The sequence below is a fragment of the Sphaerodactylus townsendi genome, linkage group LG10 (genome assembly GCF_021028975.2).
Source record: "Sphaerodactylus townsendi isolate TG3544 linkage group LG10, MPM_Stown_v2.3, whole genome shotgun sequence".
Classification (NCBI taxonomy): domain Eukaryota; kingdom Metazoa; phylum Chordata; class Lepidosauria; order Squamata; family Sphaerodactylidae; genus Sphaerodactylus; species Sphaerodactylus townsendi.
This window is the reverse complement of record NC_059434.1, coordinates 71,595,177-71,620,715: the sequence shown is the minus strand read 5'-3', so window position 1 is coordinate 71,620,715 and position 25,539 is coordinate 71,595,177. Positions and strand designations below refer to the sequence as shown.

At 40.5% G+C, this 25,539-nt stretch overlaps 1 protein-coding gene across 7 annotated transcripts in view; it reads left to right on the top strand.

Moving 5' to 3' along the window:
• The window catches only part of PDLIM5 (PDZ and LIM domain 5), a 151,703-nt gene that overhangs the window by 62,833 nt on the left and 63,331 nt on the right, over nt 1-25,539 (top strand). For 2 of the 7 annotated variants that reach the window (XM_048509010.1, XM_048509011.1), the window contains exons 4-8: nt 7,458-7,500; nt 8,347-8,798; nt 18,177-18,194; nt 19,043-19,215; nt 20,711-20,747. In XM_048509010.1, the coding sequence (XP_048364967.1) occupies nt 7,458-7,500; nt 8,347-8,798; nt 18,177-18,194; nt 19,043-19,215; nt 20,711-20,747 (723 nt within the window). Of the gene's footprint in view, nt 1-7,457; nt 7,501-8,346; nt 8,799-14,671; nt 14,689-16,505; nt 16,521-18,176; nt 18,195-19,042; nt 19,216-20,710; nt 20,748-25,539 lie in introns of all 7 variants that reach the window. The other 5 variants (XM_048509014.1, XM_048509015.1, XM_048509016.1 and 2 more) reach the window with 5 other exon arrangements.

The window sequence follows — 25,539 nt, the reverse complement described above, 5'->3', positions numbered from 1 at the left end:
TAAGTGATATGTAAGCTTTTATTTCATTACGATTTACTAAGTGATGTCTTAAATTACTTCATTAAGATTTTGTTTAGCTTTCTGGGGTTTTACATGAAGTATCAGTGACCACACCTGTTATTTTACACTGGACAATCCAACTACTCATGATAGAACTTTTCTTCTAGCTTTCAGGCATCCATTAGTCTATGGAAGTTGTCCTCAAATGGCTTTCAAAGAGGTTATTTGACTTTCAGTTAGTCATTATCCTTTGGCATAATCCAAGTGTAAATAGCTATTAAACTGGCATGATCTTAGCTACTGTTTATGCAGGATCAGTATTCATATTACTACGTGCTATTTAGTGCTAAAAAGGGATTTGTAGGAGAAAAATTAATGGGAGTTGTTTTTTAAAAATACACTTTAGAATAGATAGATTAATGCAGGCAAAACATGGTGCAAATATTAAACTCGAATTCCATTGTCTCATAAGACTGTGGCTTGAATCCGAAGCACTTCAGGTAGAACAAATGCCCAGAAAAGATGTTTACTGCCTCCCTCTTCTCACAGTAAGCATCTGTGCTCCCTGAAAAGTCATTTCTCTGTTAATACACATTGGAAGTAGGGGTGGGTAGCGTGGTGGCCAAGTTTGCAGATGATACCAAATTATGTAGGGTGGTGAGAACCACAAAGGATTGCGAAGAGCTCCAAGCGGACCTTGATAAATTAGGTGAGTGGGCTAAGAAATGGCAAATGCAGTTCAATGTAGCAAAATGCAAAGTGATGCACATAGGGGCAAAAAATCCAAAGTTCACATACAAGCTACAAGGGTCAGTGCTATCAGTCATAGACCAGGAAAGGGATTTGGGCGTCTTAGTTGATAGTTCCATGGGAATGTCAACTCAATGCATGGCAGCTGTGAAAAAGGCAAACTCTATGCTGGGGATAATTAGGAAAGGAATTGAGAATAAAACTGCAAAGATTGTCATGCCCTTATATAAGTTTTGCAGTGGTAGCTGACTGCACTTGGAGAGTAATTGTGTGTCCAGTTCTGGTTGCCGCATCTCAAAAAAGGATATTGAGGAGATAGAAAAAAGTGCAGAGAAGGGCAACAAGGATGATTGAGGGACTGGAGCACCTTCCCTATGAGGAGAGGCTGCAGCGTTTGAGACTCTTTAGTTTGGAGAGGAGGCGGCTGAGGGGGGATATGATTGAAGTCTATAAAATTATGCATGGGGTAGAAAATGTTGACAGAGAGAAATTTTTCTCTCTTTCTCACAATACTAGAACCAGGGGGCATACATTGAAAGTGCTGGGGGGAAGAATCAGGACTAATAAAAGGAAACACAATGGTGTTTGGAAGATGCTGCCACAGGAGGTGGTGATGGCCACTAACCTGGATAGCATTAAAAAGGGTTTGGACAGATTTATGGAGGATAAGTCGATTTATGGCTACCAATCTTGATCCTCTTTGATCTGAGATTGCAAATGCCTTAACAGACCAGGTGATCGGGAGCAACAGCCACAGAAGGCCATTGCTTTCACATCCTGCATGTGAGCTCCCAAAGGCACCTGGTGGGCCACTGCGAGTAGCAGAGAGCTGGACTAGATGGACTCTGGTCTGATCCAGCTGGCTTGTTCTTTATGTTCTTATGTTCTTATGATACATTCAAAAATCAAATATTTATCTATTTATGTCCCTTTCTCCCCAGTGGGGACCCAAAGCAGTGAGCATCAGAGATCATAGATCAGTGCTCAAACCATTACCACACTGTTGTTTGTATGTTGTTGTCAAGTTGCAACTGACTTATGATGACCCTTTGTGGGGTTTTCAAGACAAGAGACTTTCAGAGATGGTTTGCCATTGCCTTTCTCTGCATAGTGAACCTTTAATTCCTTGTTGGTTTCTCACCCAAATACGAACCAGGGCTGATCCTCCTTAATTTCTGGTGAGATTGGGTTCACCCTGCCAATCCAGGTCTCACGCCGCACTGTTATCCATATTAAAAATTTTAAATGTTCTAGGGTCTGTAAAACGCTAATTAAAACTATTGCAGTAACAAAGGAAAGCTGACATTTCTGAGACGATTGAATTGGCAAAACTGTTGGAATTGGCAAAATTAGTTGGGGGAAGTGGTCTTCATTTTTAGTAAGAACAGGTACTGGGCAGATTATAAATATTTTCCCAAAAAGTTTTTAGGATGTAAAGGAAGCGATGAAGGCTAAGGCCTTTTTAAAATCTTCTCTGAGACATCTGCTTTCTAATCTGTCTTCTGATAGACATGGCTGTCTCTTTTATTTCGCTTTTGTTGTTGTTGTCTAATACATTGCTACAAAGGTTAGCCAGACCCTGCAATGGATGAAAGTAAATTTGCCTTTACTGTTTTATCTTGAATCTGATTACACAACCACTTCAAATAAGCTAATTAGAAGAAACTTATTTGCTGAAGAACAAATATAGGGTTTGGATAAAATTGTTTCATTAGCTGAGAAGAAGCAGATGTATTTAATTAACCTTGAATTGGATGACAGAGAATTGGATGACCAAACATCTTTAAACCACTGTAATTAAAAGCTCTGGCAGACATTCCTTTCCAAGTGCTGGAAAACTTCATTATTTCAGTAAAAAAGATCACACTGTGTCTTCCATTTAATAGCTAAGAACCTACTTTTTCATTCAGCACCTTAAAAAGGTTATCTAAATAAGTAGACTCCATTCTACTACAGACCTGATACTTAAACAATTAATTGTCCAGATTTCCATTGAGATTATTTTTGTGTTTATTAAAATAAAATATAATTTAATTTAATAACTGCCTCTACCTTATTAGAATTACTCTTTAATTTCTGCGTCCTGCTGTGTTGTATAGATATTTATCATTGCTAATTTTTTTTGGCGCACTGAATAAAATCATTTTAATATACTATTTACACTGGCATAAGTGTTCATTTACTGGAATAAAACTGTCATCAGTTTTGGATTAATTCTGGCACGTGTTCTTGTTGCACCTTTGCTAATGAAACATCTGCTTGCGATCAGTTTCCCATTAGTTTCCCTTCTTCTACACTCCACACATAGTTGTGGCATTTCATTGCCAGGATTTGCTTTCAATTGTAACTTCCATTTTTGCAATTAGCTAGCTTCCAGCTATAGAATCATTAGTAATGCAAGGGCTCATAGAGCTCAAAGCAGAGAAGTGGGGCAGCATCTTTATTGGTAAATGCTGCACATATTTTAAAATCTGACTTTTTTGTATGGCTGTCACATGATAGGAATTGGAATGTTAAACCAAACAAACAAAAAAGCTTGTCTTGGAAATCATCAATTTTTCCAGGTTTGACGGAGACTTCTGACATCGTTGACATATTTGTCTGATGTTTTAATGCCAGCTTTGACTATTCAATCAAATGGTGGCTAAATCTTTCAGGCTATCTCTAATCTAGAAAGAAAACAACATTTTGGTTGTACAACCAGAGTTCAGTAACAATTTTTTGCTTGGTTTTGCCAAAAAGCAATTGAGGTTGGGAAAGATGTATTGTTTGGGGAAAGCACATGATGTGAGGAAATATGAAGATTTATCTTGCTATAAATCAGCTAATTCTATATGTAAACATTGAAGACTGAGGTCTAAAGCCATTGTCAAGGCCAATCTGTGAGCGATATCTTTGAAAGGCTTACAGCACAATCCAGATGGGGGAAACTAGGGATATTGTGGTGAAGGTAGCTAGGGATAGAAGGTGGCTAGGGATAATGTGGTGAAGGTGGCGTGGCACTGCCTCCAAAAAGGCTTCAGGCCGTGTGGAAAGGAGGGAAATAAAAAAATTTTCCTGCAGCCCAAATTGCCCCATTGGAAAAGCAGGCTTGGAGGGTGGCATTCCAAGGCTGAGACATCAGTGGAGGGTGAGTAATGTTGGCTCCACCCCTGGAACACTCTCAGCCCACCCACCCCTTCATGCTGGTGTCTGCCTGGATGCCATCACAGTTCCCTGGCAGCACCCAATTCCAGGTTTGGCCACTGTGGAGCCATGAAGTCCCCAGGCATTAATGCATTTTCTCTATCTGCTGGTGAAGGTGCCCCTTATGCCAGCAGAGGGGGCTAATGTGCCGGTGGGACCCTCCATCAGTCCCAAATGCTGTTTTGTCGTGTCCCCCCCCCCCCCAATCTGGATTGGGCCATTAGGCAGTTCTTTTGACTCATCCACTACTTTCAGCTGTGACTACTATTGGTGCCTCTCCAAAAGAGAAGTTTTCATTGCCAAGGTGGAAAGGGCAGAGAAGCCCTGTGTCTCTGTACTACCAAGGTTGGTAAGTTGAGTTCCAGTTAGAATACCTGGATTGACTCACCTCCTGTTTTGCACAGTGGTTGGTTGGTTTAAATCAAGCTATAGACTCCAGCTTTCCAAAACTAAGAATAATGGAAAAGCCATTCCGGATCAGACCCAGGCCCATTTAGTCCAACATTCTGTTCACATGGTGACTAACCACATACCTCTAGGAAGCTTACAAACCAGAATGACAGTGCAATTTGGATCTTGCTGTTGGGACAGGTTTATTTACTTACCTCATAATCTGCTTTTCTAACAACCTTGTATATGTTTTCTGGTAATCCATACATGGTGGTAAATTCTCCGTATGCGTTTTTAGTCTGATGGATATATTGATAGCATTCCCAACTTCATAATATTTCAGCCCTAAAAAGAGCAAGCTTTCATGTTCCCTCTTCTACTTGTTCATGCCAGTTTCTCTCTTACTTGGGTTTTTTTTTTCATGGTGTAGTGTTATATCTGTTAACAGATACCATAATCAAAGTTTAAACTTTAAAGTGTGTTTGCAAACTGAGGAAATGGTTACAATCGTTCAGTTTTTATCATTGGTCACAGGTAGCAGATACAATGCTGTACTACAGTTAGCACTGAAAAGATAAGGGGTGTGATGGTATTCTGAAGATCTTACCTTCGATGGAATCAGACCACTGGTCTATCAAGAAGAAGAAGAAGAGTTTGGATTTTTATCCCCCCTTTCTCTCCTGCAGGAGACTCAAAGGGGCTTACAATCTCTTTGCCCTTCCCCCCTCACAACAAACATTCTGTGAGGTAGGTGGGGCTGAGAGAGCTCCAAGAAACTGTGACTAGCCCAAGGTCACCCAGCTGGCGTGTGTTGGGGTACACAGGCTAATCTGAATTCCCCAGATAAGCCTCCACAGCTCAAGTGGCAGAGCTGGGAATCAAACCCGGTTCCTCCAGATTAGATACATGAGCTCTTAACCTCTTATGCCACTGCTGCTCAAGATCAGTTTGTCTACTCATAATTTTAGTGGCACTTCAAGGTCTCAGGCAGATGTCTTTGACACTGCCTACTCCTGGTTCTTCTAACAGAAGATATTGGGAATTGAGCCTGGCACCTTCTGCATGCAAAACAGAGATTGTTCAACAGCTATTTGCATTGTCAGAGAAAGAGTCAGGACAATGATCTGGTGAGAAGGAGCAACATAAGTAGCCACATTCCTGTATTTCAGTTGTTTTCAACGTGGTGTGGGATGTTGTCATGGGTTTCATACCAGTGACAGTAAATGTGAATGGAGACTCCTGGCTGTAGTGCTTTGGTTACTCATCTGAATCTGTATTAGCATACATGTCCATGTATTGTGCCAAAGGTCTGTTTAATGTTGCTCTACGACCATGTTTTTCTCTCTACTTTTCACAACCACAGCAATCTCCCCTTTCCTATTATTATTATTATGTGTTCAATGTTTAATTTTACACGCTCATCTGAGTCCACTCTTAAAAGTTAGCTTTCTGCCCAAAACTTCTGGAAGTGCTCTATTTCTTAACCACAAAATGTATTTGGGAAAAAAATGGCAAGTGTTTATAAGAGGCTGAATCTTTTTTTAAAATGTAGCAAGATGGTAGAGCTTTTAAATTTTGCTACTGATATCATTGCTCATTGTTTCAGGACAGCAGCCCCTGCGAGGATAGGGTGGGACATAAATCAAATTAAATAAATAAATAATTGTAGCTCCACTGAAATCTTTCTCCGTTAAAAGTAGGAAGAGATGTTATAACAAACCAAGCAAACATATGGGTATAATTTGTTTCATACCAGTCCGCATCATTCTTTGTCCTTTGATAACTTCTAATTGGGGGGTGGGGGTGGGCGGGCACCAGAATAAACACAAGCTTTTATAAATTATTGCTTCCCTGACTTTTGTCTCATGCTTCCTGAAATCCCATTGGTTGAATAGGGAAGATAAATGCCCATTTAAAGTGCATTTGGGGTATGAATATCTGTAGGTGTAGTGTTTAGACGCCGCGGGGTTTCTAGTATTGAGGGTTCTTGGGATTTCTCTGCATACAATGCTATGGCAGGGCAGGGAGAGGAGCTGTGAGACTGGATCCTATCGGTAGCATTCATTGTAAGGATAATGCAGGGAAATATGAAGTGTCTGGGAAGACTTGATCCAAGAACAGGAAAACAGGAAATTTGATATTCCAACTGTAACTTCAAATGATGTAATTTCAGGTACACTTTACCGAATACCTTTCACTCACACTGTTGAAAACAAACATTGTAAACAATGCACGTTTTCATCTATATGTATAACTGAAAAAATAGTAACTTCTGTATGTGCTGATGTTGTGTTTATTACAATGATTTGACTGCTTTCAATAATGGTGTGACTAGTGTCTGTATCAGCTTTGGGACTATTAGCCTCATTTGGCTTGTGAAAAATGGAACAGCAGACTTGCTTCACAAAAGGCAGAACAAGACTTTGTTTGGTATATATGTGTATATATAATTGGTGGAAAGTGTCGTCATCAAATCGCAGGTAATTTATAGCAATCTAGTAGGGGTTTCATGGCAGGAGATGAACAGAGGTGGTTTGCCATTGCCTGCCTCTGTATAGCAACCCTGGACTTCCTCAGTTTCCCATCCAAGTACTAACCTGGGTCAACCCTGCCTACTTCCAAGATCAGGCTATCCTGCGCCGTTCAGGTCAGGTCACCATTCAGTAGAGTAAAAAACTCCGAGAAATCATTTCTAGTGTTCCTCAATGTGTCTCCTTTCCCCCTCCTTTGTAGAAACTTCAAACCCTCTTCAGTGGTAAGATAAATTATTTCTTCTCTTGCGTTCACCTTGCTCCATCCATCGTAAAACATGTTTTAATCTGAATGGTTTCTGTTAGTTGTTAACCTGTTAAAGGCTGCTAAGGTTGTAATTTATGCTGTTCCGCTGAAAATAGAAGAAAATAGAAGTGGTGTATATCTGGGAAGCAAATGTTTTGCTGTTTGAATGCTTAATGAAGCATTTTGATTAGAACAAAAGGGAGAATTGAAAGCTCTGTTGGCTTCCTCAAATCCCATAACTTTATGGGTCTGATTTGTTGCTTTAGAGTAACTATATTATAATGTACAGGGTTATTTCAAGCTAGAGAACATGGCAGTGAATTTACCAGTTCCGTTTCTTTTGTTTCTTCCAGGGCACCCGCTGCACCAAAACCTGATCCTATTCCTGTGCATCAAGTAAGTTTCTTCATTAAATTCAGGAGAATGTAGTTGTGGCCAATTAACATTTTAATGTCCCTTGTATCCTTCTCTAGATACATGCCACTGTTAAAACAGGTCTTCCAATGCAACCTACTATTCCCCTCCCCAAATTTAGCATCTCCAGATGTTTGTCTTGATCTGGGGAGTACTACCTGGCTTGATTCCCACATGGTTGAGCTGTCTCCTTTCTTCTATCCTTTTGTGATTGATGAAGTGTGTTATCCTCTAGCATTACAGGACAATGCAAGAGGCCAAGACTAGGTAACGGTTGCAGGAGAATACCTATAAAATATGAGCTGTAAGCAGAGCCATGTCTTATCATTACCTCTTTCACTTAGCTTCCAAAGCTTCCAGTTGTAATACACAAGCCTTCCCAGTAATTCTGGGACAGGCTAGTGAACTCTCCAGTATCCTTGTTATGTGATTTTAGCGCGTAGCATTTTTACTGAGACGTTAGGATTCTTGGCATATGCATGGCTAGGTATTTCTCCTCAGAAATGCATGCAGCATCTGTAATATAGTACTTCTGCTGCTTTATGGATGAAGCTGCATTACTATAACCCACAGGTGTCAAACTCGCAGCCCTCCAGATGCTATGGACTACAGTTCCCATCATCCCCTGCCAGCATGATGCTGGCAGGGAATGATGGGAACTGTAGTCCCTAACATCTGGAGGGCCGCGAGTTTGACACCTATGCTTAACCCATCACTGTCATCCAACTAATGTACAAACAGATGGCAGTGTTGCTTCGGTATTTTGCATGCTGTTTGGGTGTGTGGCTTTTTTCGTGTGTGTATCTTGTGTGTTTTTGTTTCACATAGGTAGAGCCTACGGAATTAGTTAAGCCTGTGCCCATTGCATCTGCAGCCGCACCCAAAGTTTCCTCCACAGCCAACACGGCCTTCAATAAGGCCCCAAGGCCATTTGGGGCTGTGTCATCTTCCAAGGTCACCTCCATCCCATCACCGTCCTCCGCCTTCACTCCAGCCCATGCAAGTTTTTCATCACGTGCGTCCCCTCCACCACCAGCCACTCTCATGCCTCCCCCTTTCTCGGCCTCGGGACTGCACGCTAATGCCAAATCTAATGCTGACCAGAGCTCGCCTGTGCTGGGCGCTGCTAAAGCTGTAGTTAATGTCCCATGGCAGCCCACATACAATGCATCCTTGAACACCTCTGTCCAACCCCTGTTCAACGAAAATGCCCAGGAGGTGGCAGAGGGGCAGCGAAGAGGATTGAAGGAGAACCAGGTTGACAATGAGCAGCAAAATGGGTAGGTGGTTTCAGGGAATGTTATTTTTTTATTTAATTGTTTTATTTTATTTATACCTCACCTGTTCCCTGCAAAGCCAGGCTCAGGACAGTGTACAGCAATAAATAAATAAATATACAAATGCAGGATTAAAGCATTTAACTTAAAACCATAATTCCTAACCTAGTAATATAAGAGGGTGCCTTGCACTATGCGGCTACCCTATTGCTGCTGCTTCGTGCTGTGAGGGTGGTTGTATTCCTTGGGCAGTTTTTGTTGGCCAATCTTGTTATGTTTGAGAATGAAAGTTTCTGTATATTGGTGACACCTTTGGAAACCGGGTATATCTGCACCACAAAATTGTTGGCCTTCTGTCGGTTTCCCCCCCACAGAAACTGAGGTATGGCAGACTGGTGACATTACAGACAGTTCTATGAGATATCTTTACTTACAAAACTACAGTTCACAGGTCCACCAGACCACGGCCACACAGCCCGGAAAACCCACCAGAACCAGTTCACAGGATTGTTTGTATGAGATATCTTTACTGACACAATTGCAGTTCACAGGAGTAGAATAACTATTAAAACAGCTTGTATCACGCCTTTTTTGGGGACTAATTAAGTTCAGTTTTGTATATAGTTAGTTAGGAGGTGTGTTGAAGGAGAAAAAAATCATATTATTATTTGTCTATGTCAGGGGTAGGGAACCTGCGGCTCTCCAGATGTTCAGGAACTACAATTCCCATCAGCCCCTGCCAGCATGGCCAATTGGACAGGGGCTGATGGGAATTGTAGTTCCTGAACATCTGGAGAGCCGCAGGTTCCCTACCCCTGGTCTATGTTATAAACCCCATAGAAAATACATTGTTTGAAGTCCCAAACTATTACATGTGTTTATACTATGCTGTCAATTTAACTGTTGTAAGGAAAGACGGCGGTATCCCACAATGGAAAACCTTTGGTTAAAGATTCCTCTGCAATTGTGAAAAATTGCTTCACCAGTAACAGGAGACTGAAAAGGAAATAACCTTGACTGTGACTAGTTTACACAGTGAGGGTTTTAACATCACACACTGAGAAATGGAGAGGGAAGAGAGAGAGCTTGTTCAGTAATATCTTAATTAAACCAACCTTTAATTCAGTAAAACTCTATTCTTTTGAAAACGTCATTATACACAAAGTTTAAATAAAAAGTTAAAAATATATAGGGATAGTTAGATGTCTCTATTTAAAGTAACTTGCTAGTTCAGAGTCACTGAATGTACTTGAAAGGCTTGATTGTCAAATGCAAGTCCCCAGGAGAGTTTTCAGGATTACAGCTTCAGAATAAACATACTTGGGAGGGTTTTTGTGATGAATGGAAAAGAACGGGTGTAGCCAAGGACATGTTCTATGCAAAACAGGATCAGGAGCTAGGAAAGAAGTTAAATTATTGTAATTATTACTGGGGAGAACTGCTATTGGAGAACTAAGGGCACAGATCAATCCAGTGAAATTGAAGGGGACAGAAACTGCAAATAACCAGGCAGTAGAACAGTTGCAGATTGAGTGGTCAGGCAAATATCTGAACCACATGTGGGTATTTTATTGCCAATGTGGTCACCAGTCAGGAAAGGGAAGTTACCCTGTGGAGCTAGCAGGGAGATTTACTTATAAGAGAGAACAAAAATCCTGCTGGCTATCCTTGGTCTCTTGCATGCTATTGATAAGTTGGACATCCTCACCCCAAACTGCATCTGATGATATTCTAATTAAGAGATCAACATGCTGAATAAGTTCCCTGTATTTTATCTAGCAAATGGGACATAGAATTGTGTTGGGGTAAAAATATTCTTAGAATGAGTGCTTTAGAATGAGAGCTTGTAAATGAAGAAATTTTATATTCAAGCTGGGCAATTTGTCTGTGTCAGAAGTCTTAAATCCTTAATTTTGAATGTTTTGAGGGTATGTACTTTGTATTGTTGAAGGCTTTCACGTCGATTGGTCTGAGTCCTGGTGGGTTTTTTATGTGCATGGTCTGGTGGATTTAATTCTAACATTTCACCTGCATCTGTGGCTGGCATCTTCAGAGGTGTATCACAGAGGGAAGTCTGTTACACACAGAGGGAAGTCTGTTACACACTGGACACAGTGTGTAACAGACTTCCCTCTGTGATACACCTCTGAAGATGCCAGCCACAAGATCCAGGCGAAATGTTCAGAACATAATCCACCAGACCACGGCCACATAGCCCAGAAAACCCACCAGAACCGGTATGTAATTAGTTTGTTTTCATTGGATAGTACTTTCAGCAGATGTGGAGGGATTGTTTAACAGGTTATGCTTTTCTAAATCAGGAGCCTCATTAATCACTCAAAAGAATTTTTAAAAGTAACTGTAAGCAGTATACCAGTCAGATTCAAGTCCAATATGGTTACCCTATGGGACTGTAAACAATACAGTGCTCGCCTATGTAAAAATAGAAGAACAATAAACAGACTGACTACTAAGATAAAGTGTTAGCCCATCCTGTACATATCAAACCAGGCTTGCAAAACTCACTAGAATTGTAACTGTGAGTTCATTTATCCTTGGGGAAGAAAAACTTTGGCCTTTGCATGTAGAATAAACCTATTTTGTGACAGCAAATTTACTTTAACAGATTTCCTGCAATGCAGCTCTTGGTGCACAGATGGCCTAGCAATTGTTACTGTTCTTAGGGACAGATGATAGTCTAGCAATCTAAAACGGGACGAAGTAGTTCCTGACAACTTCAAGCAAATGGATAAATATACCTTTGGCAATCCAGGAAATATATACCCGTGGATTTCCAGGAAAGTGGGCCTTTGCAGCTACAAAGTCACATAAAATCCCAGAGTTACTGTTTAGCTATCGAAATTGACATTAGAAAATAACACAATTTATAGCAACTAAAATGAATGTATGCCACCAGCACACAAGTAATATTTTCCTGCTATCTTGATCGCCTTGTTGGAACTGAAAAAGCCTTCGACAGTACATTGAAAATTAAATACTTTTCTACTTGTCAAATTTTAGGTGCAAATTCTGGCCTTTTCTGCTAGTCAAATGTAGGTGCAAATTCTGATCCTATATTCTCTGCAAAAATGGCCTCCTGAACAATTCCATTTGACTCATTGTGTGGAATGACAGAGCTGTGCGAGCCTTTATGACCTCCTCAGGTGACCCATTGTACAAGTGGGATCCATAACAGAGCACCAAGGAAAGACCTGACATACTCTTAGCTCCTATGCTATGCTAAGTTCCAAATGCATGTTATAAATAATGTGGCAGGATTAAATAACTCCTAAAATAGCAAACTGACATTATTAAACTATTTAGCTCTATATGTTTACTTTTAGGCACTGTGCTATATTAGGAAGTGTATTATTTATTTAGTTATTAAAATATTTGTACCCGGCTGCTTTCTATTCAAGACAGCTTATAAAATGCAAAATATAGTTTTCCCTGATTTCCCTCTAGGGTAGCAGAAGAATACTAGAAATACCGGAGTGATTTGGATGGTCATATAACCATACTTCTATCGTTTGTTCAAACCCATCCTGAAACCTTGTTTCCGTTTGAATAAATCCAGTGATGTTATCTGGTAGAGTAAAAAAAAGTCACTCTTGTTGGACTTAGCTGCACTGAAAATATTATGGTTTCAAATGATGCTCAAGCAATTATTAGTGTGGCAAGAATTTGCTTAGACATGAAGATCTAGTGCTGATTAAACAGCAAGGCATAGCACACTGCCCTTTTTACAAATATATTTAGACCGTGGTAATACAATCTGTTTACATGATGCGAAGGAACACATCTCTTCTATACATACAGTGTACTTTGAGATTAAGCAGAGGCAGCTAATGCTGCCTGCTTTTGTGTCCTAAGTATTGGCATAACTGCTTGCAGAAACTGGAAACTAATCCAGGGGACTGTGTGCTCTCAAACCTGGTCAGCATATGCAATAGGGTTAGAATGAAATGATGAGGAAGTAGCAGAGAACACCACTTGGAACAGAAGAACAGAGAACTCCTCTTGAAACAGAAGAACAAAGAACACCACTTGAAACAGCAGAGGAGGGGTTGCACTTTTCCATTGTTGCTTCATAGTAATAATTCCCTCTGTGTGGAAAATTCTCACAGCATGCTAGGGAACCATTTCCCTCTAATGTGCTGACACTGTATTTGCAGGCTACTTGGATATGGAGAGCATTAAAAATGCGGCATTTTGCACTTCTTGTTACTTCAGAATTCTGTTTCATTCTGCTGCAAAGGTAGACCAGGTTAGATTCTGAAAATGTAAAGTGAGAAAAAGGGGTGCCCCTTTGTATGTGTAAACCAACATTCTTTAATTTAATTGGCCCTTTCCTCAAGATGAGGAAAGGGCTTTCTCTCCACCAAAGAAATTATGCCGGGTGGAGGTGGGGAGGGCCTGCTTCAGATGGGAAAGGCAAGCGAGCTGCCCTCAAGTCAGAGGCCGGCATAGAAGAGAGCTGCCTCTTCTGCATTCCCCCCCCCCACTCACCTCGTCTTCCAGCGTTGGTCTGGAGGGCTGCAGGGACCCGCCCAGGGACCTCCAGGGGTCGGAGGGCAGTGTGGGCGGGTCTCAGCAGCCCTCCAGACTGACACTGGAGGACGTGGTGAGTGGGGGGGGGGGGGCGGGAAGGCGGTGCTTTCCAAAAACCTCCCTCGGGAAGGGAGGTGGAAAACAGCACCTTCACGCCGCTCGGGGCCGCACAGGGTTAGAATGTGAACCCTGCGAACAGCTCCCCAGGGATCGGTGTTTTCCGTCCCTGGGCCGCTGTTTTTGGCCCCGTACAGAAAGGGCCATTGTTATAGAAAATGACTTCTCTAACTCAAAGCTGTAAAATATACATGCACTTCCGACCAAAGTATGTGAATAGATTCTTGTAGTTGAATGTTGGTTAGAACTGTCCATATTTTCATTGCAGTGGTAAAAGTGGTGATCTTAAGCTTTTGCTTTCTCTAGTCTCAGCTGAACCAGAGATTACATCCCCTCTTATGTGATGCAGATTTACCTCACCATGAGAAAAAATGACATGCCCAGAATCAGTTCATATATAATGTTCCCAGTGCTACATAGCATAGAGCAGTGGTTTTCAACCTTCCTAATGCCGCGACACTTTAATACAGTTACTCATGTTGTGGTGACCCCCAACCCTAACATTTATCCATTTTACAGATGGAGAACACTGATGCAGAGAGTCTTAGGCGACCCCTGTGAAAGGGTCGTTTGACCCCCAAAGAGGTCTCGACCCCCAGGTTGAGAACCACTGGCATAGAGGATCAGGAATGTGCTCTGTGCTCACAAGCAGACTCATCTCCCTTCCCCCCATCCCCTCCTGTGCCCCACTTTTACTTTCTAGGCTTAGCTGTAGCTAAGCAGTTTGGCTACTTCACATATAACAGCAAACTATGGTTTATCAACAAATAAGATGTTTGGGAAGGAATTCTAAAGTGGGTGGTGGGTGAGCAAGTATGTGAGGCCAAGCTGTGGATACAAGTAAGTAAACCATGTCTTTCCCACGGTAGGGTAGTGAGATCTTGAAAAAAATGTGAGTCTCCTGACTGACTATATCCAAATCTGCAGCAGGGGATTAAAAAGGTTGTTTGCTTTTTAATGGCTGCGTTCAAGTTTGATTTTATGTACACAGTCTTGTCTGCTTGTGCATGAAAATGTTTTTGCATCGAACTGAATTGTGAGAATCTTCTTGCTTCGCTCCTCAGTGGGTGAAACTTCTCTTAAGGTTCCAACATATAGCTGGTTAAAAGCTGAAATGGCACCTGAATGTTGATGGTCCTCTGTCACCTTGGGGTAAATTAGTAAAATCCCTTCACAATAAACACATTCAATACTCTTTTCCTTTGCAGGAAACAACGGTGACAAAGTTAGTATCAATGGCTTTTGAGTGGAGTCAAGCTTCTGTGCTTTTGCATAATTGCATGTATAACTGTTTGCAAAATTTTAATTTTGCAAGACAGTTCTGGCTTTAAAAAGCGTTTGTCATTTCACTGGGTATGGCGTATGTTATATTACATTAAATATTTGTAATATCCCTGTTATTTCCTATCTGAGTGGCTTTCATGAGCATTAAAGGGAAAAGATAACAGCAGCAATACTCAGTACTGTTGTGTTAACATCTAATGAGTACAATTCAGACTTTAAAAAATTCCAGTGTGGGAATGGTTTTAATTAGGAAAAAGTGTTACTAAATATACCACAACTGTAAGCAGGCTTCTATTTATGTAAAAGTAATTATAAATGACTTTCTGCATGGGAACACCTCTGTATCCCCTTTGTGCTATCCCTTGTTCATTTAACTTGCTTGTGTGAACTGAACACATTAATCAACCTATCTATTTTTGGAATCAACAATTGTGCCTTAACTTCATCTTTGCCTATGGCACCATCTTGCTACCAGACTTGGTAACTGCTGGAAACATCTTTCAATGAGAATTATGCTCAGTTTACAAACCCAATGATCTCTTCACTGTCAACTGAGGGCTTTTCTGCATGGTTTTTTATCTGTTGGTTCTGGCCCACACTGCTTTGGTTTATCCCCTGATTTCCTCACACAATAGTGTGATTTTTGTTTTCATTCCATTTTGTGTTTTGTGGGGTTCCCTGCCCCCCCCCCCCCAGTTCATTTGAAACCATTTTTACCCCAATTGTTTTCTGGAGGTTGATATTGAGTCAACTTTTCCCTGGTGAGGAATGTTTCTATCAGTTTTCTTTGTCCTGCCTTCCTCCAGTCAACTTTTCAATGTTTGTCATTGTCAAACCTTTCCCTGCCCCTGCTCGGCCTGGGAGACAAGTGATTTTAGTTTTTTTTAAAGGCCCTAAAATATTGGTGTAGTGTTATAATGATAATTTAAGCAGGTTCTCTAAATTCCCAATTTTCATTTTTTTTAAAAAGCAAGTTTTTAGCCTTTTCTCTTTCAGAGTTATGCCTTTTTTCTTATATCTCTCTGTGGGATGGTGCGAAGAGACGTCCTTTATTTTTAAATGAAAACTTGGAATTCAGAGAACCTGACATTGCACTGATACTTTAGTGCCATTTTTAAAAAACGTGTGTTGTGTTGTGATATCACCCATGACAACAGTACCCTCCCTTGAAAATCCTTGTTATTAGAGGCATGTGCGGAAGAAAGTGAACTGATTCAAAAACTGTGAAAGTGTACAGGAAGGGCGGCCATGTGGAAGAAGAGTGCTTGTGAATTGACCGCCAAATAAATCAGGAGTGAACTGAGCATGTGGAAAAGGTCTCAGTCTTGATTGATTGAACTGGAAATCAGGTGGCAGGCTAAACTGTACCATTGCAAATGCAGGATAATGAAACACCCTCAGTCAAAGCAGAAAGCCAGCACAACAAGCAAAGAAAGATAGTAGAATTTTCTCCTTGCTTTACATTGTTGATGCAAAGGAACATTCAGAGATGGAATTCATTTGCTGTGAGCCAAAGTTGATATATTTCATTATGTTCAGCATTATACCACCTCGTTTTCTGGCATGTATAAACCATCCCTAACATGTTGACATTCACAATTTAATAAGTCTGCTATTAAAAATATTTGTGACTTCTTTCTATACACCTTTAACTTGCCAATTTTCTATTAACTTTCTCTTGTTGCTTCGTTTCCTATTTGTACTTCATACTGGAATCTCCCTCCATTGTCTGTGTTTCTGTTGTCTTTCCATCTTCAGTAACCCTGATGAAGTGTAAGTACTTCACTAATATAGTTTGCCTTTTAATACCGAAGTAACTGTTGTCACACACAAATAATGCCATATTCTCCATAACAACTCAATATGCAACAAAACTAATCAATTAGCTATCCTTTTTCTTCAAGTAACTCTTGGTTTCCCTGTTGCACCAACCTAATAATCCCCGTCTTCTCCATCATAGGATTCCTTTTTTATTGGGATGGGTCTACAGAGTTGAATAAGAATAAGTTACAAAAATGATACTAGGAATGATTTTTGTGGACAACATAAGTTTATTTGTTTGGAAGATGATCCCCTCTGTTGTAGTTTTATGTGAAAATTGCATTGTGTGTTAAACTGCTCCTGGAAGACAGTTATATCCTATTTTCAAGGATTATAATATGTCTTATGATATGTCATTGGAGATGTCTTATTGAATTCACTTGGCAAAAAGTATTTGGAGATCATGTTCTGGGTTACAAAAGTGAAAACACAAATATCAAATTTTATTCAATTTGAGAATGTAGAGCAGAAGAGAAGAAGAGATGGGATTTCTTCCACTCCCCTTCTCTCTGGTAAGGAGACTCAAAGGACTTACAAACTCCTTTCCCTTCCTCTCCCCACAACAGACACCTTGTGAGGTAGGTGGGGCTGAGAGAGTTCTGAATGAGCTGTGACTAGCCTAAGATCACCCAGCAGGAATGTAGGAGTGGGTAAATGAATCTAGTTCACCATTTAAGAGTCGACGGCTCATGTGGAGGGATAGGGAAATCAAACTCGGTTCTCCAGATTAGAGTCTACCTGCTGTTACTATACCACATTGCATTAAAGCCACATATTTGAGTTTGTAAGACAAGATGCAGTGGATTTTTCAGAAGAGAAACCATCAAAATACATAAGATAATAAGAGCCCTAGATGGATCAGGCCAGTGATCCATCTATCACAGCATTATGTTTCATAAAATGGTCCACTGGTTGCCCTGGATGGCCAACAACAGGACATAGAGCACATGGCCCTTCTCTGACATTGCTTCCTAACACTGGTATTTAATGGTTTGCTGCCTCTCTCTATATTTACTCATACCATCTATGCATACACATAACCCACAATGCCATGAGAGTAGAGGAAACCGGTGACATATAAGATCACTTCCCAAGAAAAGAAACATAATCCTGCTGTGCTGAATAGTTCTTTCATTGAATTTGTCTGGATTATGGTCAAGGTAAGCAGTATCTGATGAACATGGTACTAATTGTTTCCTTGCTAAAAAAATGTTCTCATGCTTACACATGGTGGCCCTTGGCAACCTTGATATAGAAAGCCAGGATAAAAATGGGAACATTTGAACCAGTGATACTCATTCAGTGACTCAGGACGCAAATGTGGGTTCTGTGAAATAACACCTGTGGCTCTTTGGGGGATTGTTCCCCAATGTGGCACCTGCAAGTGGGCAAGGCCATTGCTTTGTAAGGCTTGTTGCTATGGCAAGTGACCACTGATTTAAACAAAAATCAAATGTGTAGTCCTTCATGTAGATTTGTTGAAGTACAAGAGTTTTCAGTTTTCTGTGCTTCTCATCTTGACTTCTTTTCTCTTTCTTTCCTTCTGGACTTGCTCTTCTTTCCTTCTGGACTCTGTTCTGCTTCCATAACCTTTAAAATGCATAAAAGGAAAAACCCACCTAAGCGGTAATTGCTAATTGTACCTTTTTGGGGTGTATAAAGTTCTATAATGTGACTTTGAAAGGGGGACCTCATACTCTATATTAACTCTTAATGTGTAAAGAATCCTCATCTGCTGGTGGAAGAAGCGTATCTTCATGTATTTGCAGAAGCAATAAGTTTTAGAGGGAAATGGCAAAGGAGGTCTAAAGATTATGCAAGATCAGTGGAAGTCAGGAGTGGGTATAATGGAATCTTTGTAAATAATTGCATGACAGGGACCCAGTCTGAATAAACAGATGTCTTGTATCTGGAGGAAGGAACATTACTTATTACTACTCAAGGCCAGTGTAGGCAGAATAGGATTCTTTGCATGTGTCACCTGAACTGAGAGGCTAAAGGGTGAATCAAGATGTGGTGCCAAACCAGATGTCCATTAGAAGTTCATTGTCCAGAGTTCCCAGTGATTATTAAACCATACTCAGGTACACGAGGAACTGATTTGGATTAGGATTGCCGACCGCAAGGAAAGCAATCCCTTCCCACTCCATTTTTAAAAACAGAAATGATTCTGGGAAGCCATTTTTTTTGACCCACTGGATGAGACATATATGTTTATTATTGCTGTGTGATCGCTTGTAGGCATGTCCTGAGGTAAGATTTATTAGTAAATTGTACATAATCCCCATGATAAATATTTGGCTCCTAAATATCTTAACAAGGTAGACTTCAATCTCAGGTGCTTGCAGCTTTAAATTCTAAATGTATTTATTGTTCTTTTCCCCCCACAAAGTCTTAATTCAGTGTAATAACACTGAATACTTCTTTTGGAGTAATACCTTGCTTTTGGTTTTATATCTTTTCCTTTGGACTAGTCCACCACGGAAGCATGTTGTATATCGAAATACAGAATTTTACCATCCACCCACTCACAGCAACCACAGCAAGAAACGACTGATTGAGGATACTGAGGATTGGCGCCCAAGGACAGGAACTACTCAGTCACGTTCTTTCCGAATCCTTGCACAGGTCACAGGCACTGAATATAGTGAGTAGATATTGGGCCTGTAATGAAAAATCAGGATTGTATAATTAATGCTTTGATGCGTTTTTAAAATATATTCTGTTCCTGCTTAAACATTTCAAACCTTACATCAGGGATGGGTTTAGATAAGTGGATTAGAATTTGGAAGACCTGGGTTCCAGTCTCCTGTCACTGAGCTCACTGAGAGGCCCTTTCCGCATGGGCTGAATACAGTGCCCTGGGAACGGCAAAAATGCCATCCCCAGGGAGCTGTTTGCATGGGGGGGGGGGGGCGCAACTGCTTCGAAGCCGCTGTTTCCCAACCTCGCTCCCTGAGCGAGGTTGTTGGGAAACAGCGGCTTCCAACCACTGCCGTGCGAATGGCAGTGGCTGGAAGGTGCCATCCCTCCCCTCTTTCCCAATCGACTTACCGTTCCTGCGACCGTCCGGCTCGTCGATGAGGCTGGGGGACACCCCGCCGCCCTGCGACTCCGGAGCAGTTGCGCAGGGCAGGGGGGCGTGTCCCCTGGCCTCGGCGACATGCCATACGGTCGCAGGGAAGGTATATCGATTGGGTGACGGCGCGGCGCCGTAGTTTCTGGGACCGTTCATGCGAACAGTCCCAGGGGGGTTGGGTCATGTACGCCGACCTAACCCCCACCGTGGCCGTGCGGAATCGGCCAGAGTGTCTAAGACTGATTTTGAGGGATAAAAAGAGAGAGGGAGAATCGGGTATGCTCCCCTATGATCTTGGAAAACAAATGGGATGGAATGCATTACACTTATTTTTGCCTTGAATTTATTTCTGAAGTTTTAATTTTTAGTGCTGATTTTAATAGCACTGATTTAGTGCTGATTTTAATAGGAGATATACAACCAGGAAAATGTCTGAAATACCTTTATTCTTAAAAGAAAACCATAACCTGGATGTTGAAACATTCCAAAATCATGACTTTTTCCTTAGCTTTTTAGTAGCTCAACGTCCAGCAAACAGAACCCACAAGTATGTATTTCTCTCTGTCACTAAAATAATGTAAAAAATTCAAGTATAAAACTGAAAAGTGAGAATCCTGACCATGGCACAACCCACTTAATATCTAATAATCAAATTCAGCTTTTATGACATTTCTCCTCCTTTGAAAGTAGCCTGAAAATGCTGAAAGCGTTTTCTTTAAAAAGCTGGTTAGAAAACATGCATAGCAGTTCATCAGCATTTAGAGAGTGGTTATACAAAGGGCTTTTAATTAATGTTCATGATTAAGCTATAGGGGAATTTTTTCCTGATGAAAAGAGCAGTTCAGTGATTAAATCAACAGCATGTAAAGCAAAAAGGTAGGTTGTGTACCTGGTAGGACTGTTTAAAATAAGATATTGTAGGAGGTTTGATCAGATACTTGATATCTATCTCTTTCATGAAAATTAAAAAGGTATGATGTTCCTTTATATCACTGGAAAAATGTTGTAAAAAGTTATATAGCAGTTTTGCAGAAGTTAGCTAATACAGCTCATGTCTTTGCAGTGAAAGAACCAGAATCCGAAAATACGAAAAAGACAAAGTAAGTTAAACATCTGAAGTTTTTAACAAATTGTTTTGACTTGTAGCATGTCTGTTTTCAGCTGATGACATGAAAATAACAGTGTGTTCATATGACAAATTACTTGATATTTTAAAGTTCTTGGCTGCTTAGTTGCAAGTAGAATTCTCTTTTTCCTTTTAGCAGAGGCGTAGTTCTAAAACATGGCCAGCCTTTGTTGTGTAGGTTTATTTTATTGACTTTGAAAATGGCTGTGTCCCTTCTTCAGAGAACCTGCTGAAGGTGGGTTTCAGAAGAATATGTAATAAAAACTTTAACACATCTCGGAAGTTAACCATTAAAAACTTAGCCAGAACATAAAACATAATAAAGGATTTAGCAGCTCAAAAACAAGTGTTGTAAAAGTAGTTTTCAGCCTACGAACAGACTGCAAAACAATTTTAAATGATTAACATCTCAGTTAAAAACCTGGTGAAAAATAAATGCACAAGGGGCAGTCTCCAGAGGAAGGGTATTTTGTAGGTGAAGGGCCACTGTTGAAAGAGCCTTCTCTAAAAGAGCCTCGCTTGTGGCAGAGGCACAGAAAGTAGTACTTGTGAAGAAGATCTGGACAGTTTGACATACCTTCAAGTATCCTGATCACAAGCCATTTAAGCAGAGGTGGGATCCAGCAGGTTCTCACAGGTTTCCGAGAGTGGGTTACTAATTATTTGTGTGTGCCGAGAGGGGGTTACTAATTGGGGATTTTGCCACGTGATTTTTGCCTTAGTGACGCCCCTCCTCTCAGCAGTAGCGTGCAGAACTTGAAGCAGTCTAGCAGGAGGTGCACCGGCATGTGTGGCAGCCTGTGCCTGTGTGCATTCCTTTCCCGCCCAAGGACCGGCGCAGCGGCTGCGTCCTTACCACAGCCCTGCCCAGGAATGCCCCGCCCCCTTTTGGATCCCACCTTCATTTAAGGCTTTAAAAGAACTTTGAACCAGCACTTTGAAATTTTTATTTTATTTTATTGGTCTTGCTATCCCACCCTTTCCCAGCCATGGCTGGGCTCAGGGCGGCTAACATGCAATCAAATACAAAATACAAATTTCCACATAAATATAGCAAGTGTAAATAAAACAGTTAAAACTACATCAACAGTCATACTAATTCTAGAAGATGGCGACACTGTTTCACTTCTTCAGATGCCATTTCTGGCCCCCAATTATTTATTTATTATTTATTTGTTGGATTTATATCCCACCGTATCCTCGCAGGACTCTGGGCGGGTTGCAGCATAATTTAAACATCATTCAACTTTAAAAATATAAATCCTAATTTAAAACCTTTAAACCAACTAACAAAAATATTATCCTAATTATCCTAAAATGTTTTGCCTAAAAACAGATGGGCAGTTACAGTTGCTTTTTCTACCCTGGGGCAATATGAACACATTGGATTGAATTCTGCCGAAATTCCATGCGCAGAAATGCAAGTGCCCCTTCCAAGCAGCCCAAAATGTCTCCTGAATTGCTGCTCCTGGGTAACAGGGACCCCCATATGCAACATTAGGGAAAGGTTTGCCTTTGTGCATGTGGATTTTTTTTAACAAGATCCATCATATTTGCACAGAAAACTCAAAGCCTGTCATACTCTTGCCCTGGAAGGGCCACGTCCACTCGAACCTTCAGTATTAAATTTGACATTATAGTAGTGAGAGGACGATTGCTGCACCAACTTCATGGAGGTCTAGGCCTTGTTGCTCTGATTGTCATTAGGAATTAGCTGGCGCCTGAACCTGTTGCTGGTTTGGAATGAGTGCTGTTAAGAATGGAATAATGTTAGATATCCATCATGCTGAACAGATCATACTGAACAGATGAATTTTGAATTTGATATGATGGCTTGGTCAGCTTCTAGTTTTTTTACTAATTAGATTTTCTGCAGCCTGGCACTGTAGGAAATAGGCTTTCTAACTATCGACTATTGAGCTAATATCACGTTGTGAAGGTTGATATTACATTTGCAGGAATATTTGTGCCAATTGTTGGGAAATATTGATTGCACGAACATTTTACTTATGTGTCAGATACCGCTATATAAAAGATTAGGTGCTAAAATATTCAAATTCTGTGAAGAAAAAAGTGCCGTAAGCATAAACTATGTAACCTGAGCTAACATTCATATGTGGGGCCAGGGCCGCTCTCTGGTCCTACACAGCTGAGTTAGTTTTAAGAAAAACTTAAAATTAGAAATAAAGCAAAAGACATCTGACATTAGAAAACAAACAGACAGTTTTACTTAGCAGAATTTTAGAATTAGTTTCACATGAAATGTGAACTCTCCCCTTTGGCGAAGAGACAAGCCCTTGGTGCCCCTCAAGTGAGGTATAACCGCAGTTTTTAGAGATGTTACAGAATACAGATAAGTTACAGAAGGTGACCTCTCCCGAGGGAGAGGCACTGGTGCTCTCAAACGAGAGACATGCGCCCTTTAGTTGGCCTCTCAAGCTGAGAGTCAATGCCCAGCATATGAAAACCCTGAGTTTTTGTAGTAGATGCAAAGACGTCCACACTGGAAGTCCTCCCCTTTTTTGTTTCCCACGTGTTATACCAATTCATATACCTTAAGAATCTAATTGGTCAGAACTGGTCACATGAAGGCAGCCTATATTTCTACGTATTCAAACGCTACATGCTGTTAGCTTATGGCCTCTATGCATATACAAAGGACTGCCATAAAAGCTAGCTTGTTCCTCCAAGAAAAACCCGTTTTGCTAAGTTTCTCCCAGAGAGAGCTATCCCTAGGCTATGCAGCATTCCATTGGATCATAAAACTTACTTTTCCCAGCTTGAAATGTTTCTAACAATTCCCCAGTTTGAAATGTTAAAACATGATTCTAAGACTTATACAATGATTCTAAGACAATAGAATTATAGTAAAATACTAATACATGTGAATATGAATCACTCATTTATCATTTCTCTGTGCTCATTTAACTATATAGAAAAACACTTTGTAATTTAACTAATCACATTCATTTCTAACCCAAAAACCAACTAATAAAATTGCATCTGTCTGCTGTCACGTAGGCCCTCAGTGCCAAGATGTCAAAGATGTTATCTTGCTTGTTTGCATAGTCACTAGCAAGCTGCTGGTAACATGCCTTTTTGACCTATTGCAAAAATGCAGGCTTGCTGGTCACTTACACAGAAGCTCCCATTTTGATTCTTTGCAAATCCTGGGTTCTATAACTTAATCAAATACAAATTTATACATTCTGGCCTGTCTCCACACATAATCTCATTTGAGATAAAGCTATTTTTCTGAACATGGTAGTGGGAAGGACACAGATGTCCTTCAGCCACCAACACCCCGTTTCTGAGGTTTCAGCAAGATTTCCCACATGCTTTCACAATTTCATAGCCATGAAGTCTGGAAGCATTTCTTCTGTGCTTTCTAGCAAAGTGGAAGTGGGGAACTGTGGACCTATTTATTGGATAGAAGTAGGGTCCTATTTTTCTACTTGTACTTCATCAAAAATGTATTGCCAGTTGTGGTTATCAAGTCATGATGCAGTAATTGTTTCTAGTTTTACATGTTCCTCCTTTTGGAATTGAAATATTTTGCATGTTTGCATTACTCTGTCCAGTGTTCCAATTTCTTCTGTCTTAGCAGCATGGTTGCATGTGGTTTGAAATAGAATAAAATAGAATGATGTCATCCAATCCATCTTATGAAAAAAGAAACATATAAGTTTTGAGCTGGGGGATAAGGGCCTGCAAAAAGAATGCATGACTTCCACATGATGGGGTTCCTGCATGAAAGGGGATCGTTGAACTGGAAACCTCTTTCCTTTCTTATCTGTCTTCTATCACTTCTTTCCGCAGGGAAAAGGTTCCCATCCACGTCATAGGCCCCAGATACACAAAATTACGTGACTGGCACCATGGAGTCTCAGCACGTGTTCTTAATGTCCAGTGACCTGTCAAGTTCCAAAAATAAGCACGTGCCCTTTTTCTTCCTTTTTTCTCTCTTCCAGAAGCTTTGCATAAGAAATGGGGGGAAATGCTAGCTTTTAACTAAGAGGAACACTCTAGCCTTTTCTATACTCTGTCTTTTTTAACAATTTCCTACTGATATGTAAAGAATGAGATAAACTTGTTCTGTTGTGTTAAATAGATGCCTAATGTAGACAAGCAACACCAAATTGGCTTACGATATTCCTAAATAGCTTGGAAAACAATTAGGGGGCTTGTCTGGCAATGAGAGTAGCGGCGGAACTTGAGTCCAGTGGTAGAGTACAGGAAACAGAGAGGGAAACAGAGATAGCCAACCCTCGTGTGGGGGGGGGGGGGACAGGGACTGTGCTTTCCTACACAACTTTGTTTGAAACCGTTATAATTCATTCGGTGTATTCTGGAGTGAGATGTAAATGTTTTAAAAGAAAAAAAAAGAAGAGGGAGTTTTTGAGGTAAAGGGATTTTAGCAATGTAAGCATAATACGGCTGTTTCATTTGAGTATATATGAGAGGTTGTTTTCGATCCCAAGCACAAACATCTGAATGGGGCCATGTAAAACAACAAATGAAAATAGTATGATGTTTTCTTTATCACAGGAAGAATTCTTTTATTTTTGACTTAACGAGCAGTACAATAATGCATATTACTCTGTAATATAATGTATTATAACAACACAGTTATTAATTTATGCTTTGTGAGGCTTGAAGAATATTTAATAAATGTTGTCTTTAAGTTAGTATTTTTTTGAATGCCTCTTTCTTTGAAACTTTCTGGAAAAGATCTGTATAGATTTCCCGCATGAGTGCTGTTGACA